The sequence below is a fragment of the Atractosteus spatula genome, chromosome 9, assembly GCF_055471065.1.
Source record: "Atractosteus spatula isolate fAtrSpa1 chromosome 9, fAtrSpa1.hap1, whole genome shotgun sequence".
Classification (NCBI taxonomy): Eukaryota; Metazoa; Chordata; class Actinopteri; order Semionotiformes; family Lepisosteidae; genus Atractosteus; species Atractosteus spatula.
Genome location: NC_142714.1, coordinates 22648271 through 22660779, shown reverse-complemented (window position 1 = coordinate 22660779; position 12509 = coordinate 22648271). Strand labels below are relative to the sequence as shown.

Sequence of the window (12509 nt, the reverse complement as noted above, 5' to 3'; positions counted from 1 at the left end):
ATCAAACAGTTGTGAGGACTACGTTTGACTAATTTTAATACACTGTAGCCCTAAGCTGTAGGAACTGAATAACATGTACTCAAACTCACCTTCTTAAATATTTTATTGCAATCCCTAGGATCACAGGTAACTTGTACATTTTATCCGACTTGAGCTCTTAATTACTAGCGTTTCACTAAATTAAGCATCCAAAATTTTAGCTCTTAAAAACTAATATCATATTCTTAGTTTTAATAGGCAGCTTGAAACATCAAAAATAGTTTCAAAGATAAATTTAAACAGAACATTACAAAACATAAGCTTAGGCTAATTGGCTAATGACTTGCTTAATTTAGTAAATAAGAACTTGGATACATCAGAAAACACGGCCAGACTAGAAATGTCCAATATACACTGTTACGCATAAATCACAGATATTCTGCACTGTATTTTTTATCTAACGTTCTTCCCACTTTTATCCAGACACATAATTCTAGTGGTGATTCCACTGACATTTTAGACATTCTGTTTTAAAGATAACAGTTAATCCTGATTGATCCGTTTTGTGGTACAAGAAGTAGCCTTTTAGTTTTATTGACATGTTTAGAGAAACAAATAACCATGAACACCTGATAATTAACCAATCAGACTTCAATGGGAGATTCCATAGCTGTTACAAGACTTCACGTTCACTGCTCATGTACAGTTTAACTTGAGTTGCTGTGGTTTGGAAGACTATGACCAAAGTTAATTTAAGGCTGCATTAATCCATCCATTTTCTATCTGCTTTATACAATACAGGGATGGGAGGAAGCTAGATCCTATTCTGGAAAGCAATGGGTACAAAGTGGCAAAATCCTATGAAAACCCAGGGAGATCATACAAACTCTATGCAGATAGCACCCCAGATCCGAAACTGAACTCAGGACCCTAGTGATGCAAGGCAGCAGTGCTTACGACTGCGCCATGGTACCATTCTAGCTGTATGAATGACAAGTCAAATTCAGGTCATTATAGTCAAAAACACTCGTGCAGGCTTTGAGTAAACTGCTGATGTTTGTAACACACATTTTACAATGTCTATGTCTTCTGTACAGCAGTGTAACACTCATTTGTATTGTCACCAGCTTTATGCCAAGTATATGGGTAACCTAACATAAAAAAGCAATGCATGGCTTCACAAATACATGGAATGTATTACTGATAATCCTGATCATGCAGATTACTGTTTAATAATGTACAGGCTACAAGACTCAGTTGTGCAAATTGTTATTGGAAGTCACATGACATGCTACAGAACAAAGCCTTTTATCTTGGGAAAATGAACCCTTTCTCTCTAGTGTCTCCTCTTCCCCTGAATTATCAAACCACAGTCATCAGACCAACCACTTTACCTTTCAGTCACATCTTCAATAAAAAAAACAATGCACTCATACAAGAAAACATAAAATATTTGCAGCATCAATACTGCAAACAAAATGGAAAAATAATAAAAAAGTTTTTGTCTATACATCATTTTCTATCTTCACGGCAGCACTATCAGCTAGAAATCTGGCACTATACAAGGGAACATCAAGAAACTGCCCAGTACATCTGTTATTCTTAATCAAGCACTGCCAAAAATGACTTTATTCTAATTAACATCAGATGCTGGCAGCTTTGAACAAACTACAGCAATGCTAAGTTAACGGTGCTGCATTCAGTTAAATTATGCCATCGCAGTTGCACACAAATATGCTGAAAAGGCAAGCATCTTGGTAACAGACATAATGCAAGGACACTATAACACCTAGCACAAAATGGAGCACATATGGTAAGGCTGGGGTCCGATTTTTGCAATCAATTTATAGTAATAATTATATATTTTGCATACAAGTGTGCCATACAGTATATGTATATTTTCAGTACATTTATTACTTGTACGTCGCCTTCCAAAAAGTCCAAAGTATTAACATATCAATGTACAGTTTTGTCAGCTGATAGCGATTAAAATATAGAATATATACTGATCAACTGATGTCTCAATAAAATTCCATCACATTTCACGTGAATGTTCTCTATATTGATAGAAGAAAATTAAGGCCAATATTTATGTCACTATTGGGAAATCCTGGTAAATAACAGATTTTCAAAGCTGTTTTAATGTTTTTGTATATACATATATAAAAACAATAATAATAATAATAATAATAATAATAGCTTACACTTATATAGCGCTTTTCTGGACACTCCCCATGAGTACACATGAGTACAGCCTACTACAGATAAATATATATATATCAAATATGAATCCAATGAATAACTTGGTCTATTAAGTTTCCTTAACCCTGCTTAAGTCTGTGCATGTCCCCAACAGCCGTGGTGCCATCTGCAATTTGATACTGAATTTATGTATTAAATATCTGTACAGTTCAATCCACATCAATACAGCACTTGTAGATCACCCAACAACAGAGCACTGCGTAACAGGTAGCAGTCATTTATCTTAAGAAATAGGATCACAAATCCACTTAAGCCCATACTTCATAACAGGTGTATAGAATTTGTTGAAAATCAAGTAATGCACGTAAATGAGCTTTACCATTCACACACAGTAAGACAGGTTCAGGTGTGTAGATAAATAGTTAACTGGAATGTTATACAGTAGGAACTAATGCAGCAAGAAAAGACTACATTATTCTTCTTGTGTCTGGTCCTTGGTTTAGTGAGACTTGCATCCCTGAAAAGGTGAACAAGTCTTCTTTCACAGATCACTGAAGCCCTTAGCACAACCATGGGCCCGACACCCCCTCCCCTCCTCTCCTGGGTCTCTCTGGAAGGTTGACTGGGAGGGAGACTCCCTGTCTGCCACTTGGCAACTTTGGCCATTTACATTCTAAACAGTGGACTTTGTTTCCTTCGAAGAGTTAACTATTTCCCCTTTCACACTAACTTCCTTGTGGTTTCAAAGGAATTGCTACCAGATCGAACTTGACCGGGCAAAAACCACTCCCCCTTCTCCCGAGTAAATCAAGAAACACGTGCAGCCTCCCCTGCTGTCAAGACTCCACGCACAGAGTGCAGCGTGTTGCTAGTATGTGAGGGAGAATGCCATCTCACGGTAGCATTCTCATAACCAGGAGATTTGTATCTTCACAGAAAAGCAAGTGACGCAAGACTGGTAAAATCTCCACCCTTCAGTCGCCTGAATCCTGGCTTTCAAGTTTTAAGCAAACCTGCACCGAAAGCATGTGAGTGTGTGTGCTCCCTTTTCATTGAGAAACGCATTTTGCAAAAGTGCGTAAGTCAACAGCCATCAGGTCAGCCAAGCTGTAATGAAGTTACACTTTTAAAATAGGATGACCATGATCTGAACATAAAAGAACAGATAGTCAACACACCGACTCATATTCACATATGCCTGAACATATGCCATAAACAGCTCAATTAAAGCCCTGATTATTTCTTAAGGTTTATAGCACAGAATGTCTAAAGCTACTTGCCCAACACAACAGTGCAAAGGAGTACTTTTAGTTTGTTTGAAACTACTATGGCCTTTATCATGTGGTGACAGCCCTGCTTGAGAAACACAGATTTTTTTTTCCCCACATTAGAAAACTCCACAATTGTTCTGAAAAGGACTGAAATCATTCAGGACGTTAAGATATTGAAATGTCTCTTTCACTTTTTATGAAGTTTGCACGTTTATTTTAAAAATGGTTGGCAAAATAAAAACAATATAATAAAGTTTATTAATTCAGCCCAATGTTTTAAGAAAATAAGCATGGATTTGGTTTTTCCAAAGCATTAACATGCTGATGTTCCTACATGTTTTTTTCACCCATTCGTCACATTAGGTACCCCTGTGTTCTTACTGAAGGATATGCCAAGTGTTTTTTTCCTTTTCTAAACTGCCAAGGAGACATGAAAATAAACAGTTCAAAGCCTCTGTGACAAGACATGAAATGATAAAAGGCATACCTTGTCCACTTTATGAGGTAAAGACTCCATCTCAGAAGCCTTCTGGGCCAAGGTCTCCAGATTGACTTCTTGAGAAACTCTCCTCTTCCTGCGCGTGCTCTGGATCACTCCGGAAGGGGCTGCTTGGACATCCTCCTGTACATTGCTCACTCTGACCTCCGGGGCGCCATTCTGGGGTGCTCCAACGCTAACACTAGAAGCCTGGGGCCCCTGGGTGGCCTGGCTCCAGGGTGTGAGGAATGGGTTCCCGGGCTGCTCCCCTGATGGGGGGACACTCTCCTTGGAAAGCCGCCGCGACCTGCGGGGTAGAGGCTGTTGGGAAGCCGTCTCTGTCTGCCGTGTACCGGCTGGGAACTTCTGCATATCAGGGTTTAAACTGCTTTGCTGAAACTGGACATTGGGCTCCGGTTGATGAGACTGGGGTCCTAGACCCTGCGAAGCCAGTTGCTGTGATTGTAAATGGTGATGATGATGGGCATTCTGGTAGTAAGTGTCCAGAAAATGTTGGTTTTGTTGGTGTTGTTGTAGCTGCTGCTGTTGCAAATGCTGCTGCTGTAACTGCTGTGGTTGCTGAAGCTGGTGCTGAGATTTAGGCTGTCCGCTATAATTCAGATTTGGCATAGTCCTATTGGTCTGAAAGACCTGGTAATATCCCGATGGGAGTTGCTGCTTCTGCTGCCCAAAAGCCAGCTGGAAGGGTTGGAGGACTGAACTTGGCTGTGCAAGAGCTGCTCCTTGCTTCTGTCCCTGCTGAAATGCCTGCAACTGGGCCTGGTGCCTGGCCATGGCAGCCTGCTGCTGCTGCTGCTCCCACTCCACATTCCGGACCTTCGCTGGGTCTCGATACGCCTCAGCTGGGTTTGGGAGCTGCTTCTCCTGGCCCCGTTTGGATTGCTGCATCACCTCATGGCCGGATTTGGAGAATGCCTGGCTACCGTAACTCTGGAGTGCTGTGTTCATGTCCACATTAACCCCGCCAAGATAAGCAGGAAAGGTCTGTCCCCAGGTTCCCATGGGAATGCCCTGAGCCCAGTTAGCATTACCCTGCTCCTGATGACCCCACTTCATGGGGACGGTCTGCTGGTAGTGCCCACGGTTCTGATCTCCTTTTTCTGGGCTGAAGATCACCGAGGAGAGATATCTTGTAGGAACTTCCGAAGTGGGAAGGGCCCCTGGCTCGCCATGGACTGGCTCCTGGCCCTGGGCTCCTAAGGTGTAATAGGGGCCGTCTACGTGCTGCAGTGGCTCTTTGAGCTGACTCTGAGCGCCCGCCTCGTTGAAAAAAGAGATGCGCTTGCCTGTCCTCTTGGCTGTGCCCTTCTGCTGAGGTGGCAGGCTCATGGCTAGAGTAGGAAAGAAGGGCAGCTGGGGTTAAGTGCCAACTAGCCAAGTTCTGGAGTTTTGTTCTCGTTTGTTTTCCCTTTAGAAAATAGCTGACCGGATTTCCACCGCAGGGGATGCGAGGCCTTGAGAGAGGAGGGGGATCAAGCGCAGATGGCCAAGGAATTAAAAGACCCCCCCTCTGACGGAGGTGGAGCTCCAAAGCCACTGAGGGATTGAGACGTCTGGGAGTCAGTCACGCCCTCCATTCATCACTGGGATCCTGCAAGGAAATAAAAGACCAGGGCTGAAAAGAACAGTCAGTGTGTACTTAGGAGACAGTGGGTGTCCCAATGCAAAAAGAGCTTGTAAAGGTAGTGCTGCAACATCTTTCACGTCAGTGAAATATCTTTTGGCAACTCTTTGCAATGAAAGGCAATCATTATCACTAGTGGTTTAGCTCATGCAATTAAAAATAAACTGCAAAAAATACACACCATTTTAGTACTGTGTGAAATTAGTGATCCCACATACATCCCAGTCACAGATTTGTGCCCTTTTGTTAAACGTCTCCCTTCAGATTTAATCACTGTGCACCTCATCGGAAAGCCTTCAGGATCTTCGGAACACAGCACACAGACAGTTCGTTCAGTCTTCTGGTAAATCATTACATCATCACTGTGATGCAATCCTAATATATGAGGCTTCGGATTTTGAGCCCATCTCCCTTGTTCTAAAAGATAAAGATATCTTTCTAAAGATAAATTACACAAGAACAGGAGGGGTCACAAACAGTGTCCGGCAGTTCCATCTCATTCATCATGCAGAAACCCGATGCTGCAGACATTGCTGTATAACTGCTGACATCTAACTCAAAGCTATGGAACAGCTGCATTTGGGTCAAGAAAACACAGAAAACACATGGTTGCAGTGCAGTTTATACTAGGGTATTTATTACTACTGTAAGGCTATTCAGACCTGCTCTGGTCAGCCAATGTTGCCCTTCTAGAATTTACAAAGAAAGAGTTTCCTGGTTTGGAGAAGAACACCCAACAGCACAACATTGTCCACTACAAGAAAAACTACAAGAAAGTGCACTTCAAGTGGAAAACAGAAGGGACTTTTTTACAGGGTTGTGAAAGTACACACAAGCTTTCCAGCCATGTTGTTGAGGCCAGCTGAAATCCTCAGAATGATTAGCCGAAAGCACCTAAAACAGCTAACTGGGTAAATACGACAGGAAGTCCTGCGTTCTCATGTCCTTAGAAGACCGGAAGCACATATTCATGGACAGAACGGTGCCACCGTTCTGACACGACTGGTGAACCTGCTCCAGAAGATCACGTGTGGGGCTTTTCTTCATTTTCGACACAGACCACATGAATCTTCACAGGCTCACGTGGCCAGAAGTCGTGTTGTTCACCATGCCTGCCACCTCAGAAACCCCCTGCAGATCCCTGGCCTGGGCTTTTCACACAGCACCGCAGGGGCAGGTCACCTTCGGGATGAGCGTGGACAACAACATCACCCACCGCAACTCCGCAGTTTCCCCAGCTGCTCTTCTTGCACAAGAGCGAAACAGGACACCCTTGGCATTTGTTCAGACATTTGTGCAATCGCCAACGAATTTCAAATGCTGCACGGAGTTGTGAAAACGAGGCCTCTGCATATCGGAAACAACTCGCAGCGATAAGCAATCACTGCTTACCAACACATCACATTTGTCATAGATTTTAGAAGAATTTCGTATCCTACACATCAAGGGATAGGGTCATCACTGTATACCTATGCTTAAAGCTCACTCCTCTGAAGATGAAGCATTGAAACAGTAACGGCAGCCCAATATTGAACCCTCAAACACAGAATGCTTTTTAAAATGGGTGTGCCTTCCTGGGTGGCTCCCCTGTAAACCACTGACCTTTTCATGTAAATAAAACTAGCCAGCCAACACAGAGGGACAAATATACATGTTTATGTACTGGCTACCTATATTTTATCATGCAACCTCACATCCTTTCCAAGACTTCACATTCTTCACATTCCTGCCACTAGCCTGATATTTTATTCACAGACAGAGTCTGCAAAGGTACCTCTAGACTGCACTCACAAATCTCTGTAAAAGGGAAATTACTCACAACTATGGACTTCCTGTGAGCTTTGACTACAAAATATATTCAGCATGGTAGTTATCATGTAGTATCATTAATCAAGGAATTTAACAGAGACTACCACTGTAAACCAGTGGGCTTATTTTGGTGGGGTCTTTGGAAGAAGACCACACTTAAGTTTCATACTGCGACTGGAAAGCAACTTAAAAACAGGAAGCACTGCAACACACTGTGGCAAATAACTCCAAGATATCTTCATCAAAACGCACTGCAATCTCTCAGCAACCACACAGATACTAAGCCTTTTCAACCACCCGAATCCCAGTGTCACACCAAGAATTAATGAAGCAAGCTAATGGAAATTAAAGAAAGAGACTCCTAAAAGAATAAGTATAATTTGCTCATTCCGAGCTGTCCTGCTCCTGCAGGAGACGCGGCCTAATTAGATGCAAGACAATGAAACCAAATTTCAGAAAGGCCATGAAATTAATGGAGAAAGTCAAAATGAACTGATAAAAAAATGCACAAAACATTTCACGAACAGCATAATCAAGTATATTGTAAATGCCTTCATGCCAATCAAAGACATGTATTTTCTTAACAACAGCACACACAAGACACTGCACGCATGGAAACCATTCAATATGTATTTTCTTAATCTCACACAGCATGCGTTTGTCAGACAGTTATGTGTACATCATTAACCCAAAGATTTCTGTAAAAGGAATATTGACAAGGGTATTTAGCATATGTTTCAGCTTGTGCTCACAACAGGTCAATGCACACTTGAACACACAGATGGAGACACTTCTCCATGGCAACAGTGCATCATCCAGATTTCTTTTTCTTTTCTCAGATGAGCCAAACCTGATCCTTATTAAGACATTGAACTCCTTACTGTGTCAGAGGGCTCACTCTCAATTCTCAAATCCATATTAGTACACTGTACAGCAGCAACTGGACACTGAAGTCTTCATATTTGTATTTTAATTCAGCCTTTTTACAGTATCTGTAATCTGTATTTCAATCTCTGAAAAGTTCACTTGAAACTACTAAGAACAATCCTGAACTCTATCAAATGTTTTAAAGGAAAAGAGTATATTGTAGTGATTAAATGAGTAAAAAACAAAAAAGCTAAAAATATTAAATGTGCAACTTTTAAATTATAAATGGAAATGGTTGGCATCTTCACACAGGATTCCATACTTTGCTAAATGGGAACATTTCTGGGAAACTTCCATTGCTTTCAGAGTTTGGCCTCTTAAGTTTGGCATTACAGCTCACACAGCTGAACTGTACTGGACCTGAACTACACCCTGATAACGCATCTTTCACAGATACTATGCCTCCTAACGAGCTGTAGGTGAACCTTTCCAAGAAATTTAAATTAAAGGACTCTGGCCCCCATAGAAAACATTAGGAAAAATAGAAATCGTGTATAACAGACATTACTGCCTACAATCTCAAATTTATTGGCTGTAATGGGTTCTCCATTTATATATATATAGAATCAGCATCACATTGAAAACACTCATCTTAAAACTGGTATAAAAACAACTTAAAATTTATAAATGTAAGCTTTTAAAGATAACTTTGACAGCTTCCTTCTTAAACTGACTTTTTAACTTTGCACGCCGCAATGAAAATCCAACACAGCCTGTGCTATTGTGTGTCGCTGGAAAGTGTGGACGGCATAATGCTTATTGTACTAGTCCCGGGCCCTCCCTGTTACATCCTGGGAGTGAACTCGAAACAGAGAGTGATCTGTTCCACGTCCCTTATCTCGTCAGAAATGACGCCACTCCGGTTCACAACAAGAACACTAGGACACTAAGAGGGCTGAGAGAGAGACATTTTTTTAAACCACATTTCGGGATCTGAGCTGCAGGATTACAATCTCGGTCTTCGGTGTAGATAGGATGTATTCGGGGGGGGAAATAAACGATGATGATTCCCCATTATTCAGTTCCTCTTTTTTGCAACAACTCCCCCCTAAACTAACAAATGTCAGCACAGTTTTTGGACACGGAAACTAGGTCTAACAACATCGGTATGCTTTTAAAAGTAAAACAATAGCGTTTAAGACAACACGGAAGCGGAAAAATAATAAGTGGATAAAACTGTCATCACCGACCTTCTGTACAGTAGAAAATTACGACTACTTAACGCTATTGTATGCGTAAATACATAATTAGACATCCTAACTGTCAATGATTACTAATGTCTGCTGTCTAGGTTTGCAAAGACATCGCATACATTTGGCGCAATTATGTTAAAACTTATTTATAAGAAAAAATACACGAGTGCTTGCACACAAGAAAGCACGCACACAGCCATCTGAAAATAGCCTGCTACCAGTTGCCCTATCAGATAATTCTAGGCAGGAGTCCTCACAGCTCTATAAATGCAATCCGAGAATAAGACCTCTGAGTCTGAACCAATGTTTAAGGCAGACTAGGGGGACAGACAAACTAGGCTGGCGGTATTCGAAGGTATTGGCGAATCCAATTTTCCAGCATAAGCAACAGCATAAAATGTGTTCCTACGTGTCATTTCGTTCCTGTCCACCCACTGGTTTAAAGACAAACACCGCCAAATAAGCACTTAATATCACAACAAGGTATACACGTTTTTTTGACTAGTGCGTGCAGTTTCATTTGTAAAATGACACTTTTTCCGCCAGCAAGAGAACAACAACTGAGCAGTTAGCTAACACATTTACGATCCCCTTGTAGGATGGTGTGTTTTAAAGTCCATTAAAGTCACGAAGGGAGCACATGCAACAAAACGAGGTGGCACAATTTGCTGTTTTTTTTTCTTAGCAGGTTCCTAATTGAGTCTGCAGACGTGGTGAAGCAGTGCACAGATTTCAATCCCACGGTCAGGCTGCGATGGCAAGTATTAAGGACATGTAACGCCAAGAAATTACCTCATCATCAACCCACCTGAGTCAGTGTCTACTGTCCGAACACGCATCCAAGACTTTGATGTAGTAAAACGGTTAAATGCAACTGATAAAAGACTAAAACAACGATTTCTTTGCTGTGCCTGGAGACCACGACTCTATGAAAACAGCACGCCGCGATGTTAGTAAATCCTTTCCGGACCCCTCTCATCAGCCAACCCGGCGCTATTTACCAGAAGCCCTTTGTTGCAGAAAAGGATTATCTGGCACTGCTAATACTGTAACACTCTCCAATACATAACAGCAAGGAGCTCTCGAAACAAGCGCAGGCTGCAAAATTGTAGCCTCGGCGTTTTGCCCATCCATCAACTCTGGAACTACGTCATGTTCGCAAAAGGGCAAAATATGTTGAAAATATACTCGGGAAAAGAACATGCACGTCAATCTTGCTGTGCAAGACTGAGCCGACTTTCCGGCGCTCGTAACAGACTCACCGTTTTCGTCATTTTCCACTCCTCCTCGCTTCTGTCCCCCCTAACTGTAATAAGAGGCTGTATTCCTCCACGCACCCACTTTGCAATCGCATCAAAATGACTGCACGCATCGCCAAGGTTGACTCATGGTTCGGTGACCTCACACTACATTCTTCCTCAAGATCCTCGCGGACCCTGCGAGGCCGGCGTGGAAAGGAGGGGACAGCAATTCAAAAACCAGGTTAAATCGCTCCTGCGTTGCACGTTATTGCGTTGCGATTGCACAACTGTAAAAAACCAGCTCTGCAACTTCCCCCTTCCACAGTACACACACATACACGAACACTCTCTTGAGTAGTCTTGTGATCCTTTCACTCAGTTCCCCACGCCCACTTCCACTTCCATATAAGGCGCTTCCCATCCATGTGGAGTCCTGTAAATTACAGTACACTATCCCTTCAGGGAAATTCCGCCATCCGAGAGGCCTAGAAACAGGAGGTAAAAACACACCATGCAAGCAAGACGGAGTGCTTTCTCCTCATGTTGGCCCGGTTATCTGGGCGCAGGCAATTAAAAAAACAAAATACTAAAAAGTGGGGGGAAGCAGATATACTAATCGCGGTTTTAAATTACGACCGGCATTTCTCTTCAGGAGTAAAAAGGGACACCGTTTCACTTAATAATCAACTGAAATTAAAGCGGCCGCTCACGCGGGACGTCAATTAAGCCTCGACTGCGTGACTTCAGGGGGAAAAAAAAACATGCATATTGTTTTCGTTTACAGAGACGAAAAAAACCTACAAATTAGTCTCTCTGTACTTTATCATCACTTTCTCTGAATCGGGGCACTACTGCAGTTTATCCTGAGTCCCCTGCATGCTTTATACACCAAACACTATTATTATGCTCTGGTTAAGTACCAGAGCACCATTAGGTTTTTTTCACATTATAATTTACACTCAAATTATTCAATATACACTGACAAATGTAAGTCATAAAACACATTGCTATATTGCACGCGAACTATAGGTGTTGTATACCCTACATAGATATACCCAGCTATTAAAATAGCATTGTAGCTCATTACTGTACATTTATCCTACGATGGCCTGCAATATTTTTCAGCAATAGAAAATATACCCAAACCTGTGAACTCTGACCTCTGATGACCATAATCCAGCAGGTTTGCTATAATCAGTACAGTTTAAGGACCAGAGGAGCTGTCTGAACTATTTTCACCCTTCTCTGCGTTTAAGCTATTGATGATTTACAGAGAAGGGCTGCACAGTGGAGCAGTGGTTAGCATTGCTGCCCACTGCACTGTGCACCTGGGTTCGATTCTGGAGTTAGCATGTTCTCTCCGTGCTCCCCAGGGTGCTCCAGTTTCCTCCCACAGTCCAAAGACACACTGGCAGGTGAATTTGCTTCTGGGACAATTGGCTCTGATGTGTGTGTGTGTGCCCTGTAATGAACTGGCTTCCCCTCCAGGGTGTATCCTGCCTTGTGCCCGTTGCTTGCCTGATGGGTGATTTACCTAACCAGTTCGATTACAGCATTTGAAAACCACCAGAGAGCTATATAAAATACAGTTAGTTATTTTCCCCCTTGGTTTTGCCCTTTCAGTGTGAGTTTGTGTTTAAACAGATTTGCACAGAGCAGTAGAACACATTTAAAGTCATTAATCTGCTTAAAGGGATACTAACTCTATATTCAACTTCCGTAAAATGTTTTATGCAATCAGGGCTGCCCCAATCTAGAATTTTT

The 12509-nt window shown here is 42.2% G+C and overlaps 1 protein-coding gene across 3 annotated transcripts in view; it reads right to left on the bottom strand.

Annotated features, from left to right (window-relative positions):
• mideasb (mitotic deacetylase associated SANT domain protein b) overlaps positions 1 to 12509 on the bottom strand; it is a 40636-nt gene that overhangs the window by 26059 nt on the left and 2068 nt on the right. For 2 of the 3 annotated variants that reach the window (XM_088924620.1, XM_088924622.1), the window contains exon 2: positions 3940 to 5542. In XM_088924620.1, coding sequence (XP_088780746.1) covers positions 3940 to 5280 — 1341 coding nt within the window. In that variant the 5' untranslated portion in view covers positions 5281 to 5542. Of the gene's footprint in view, positions 1 to 3939; positions 5543 to 10766; positions 11043 to 12509 lie in introns of those variants that run through there. The other variant, XM_088924621.1, reaches the window with a different exon arrangement.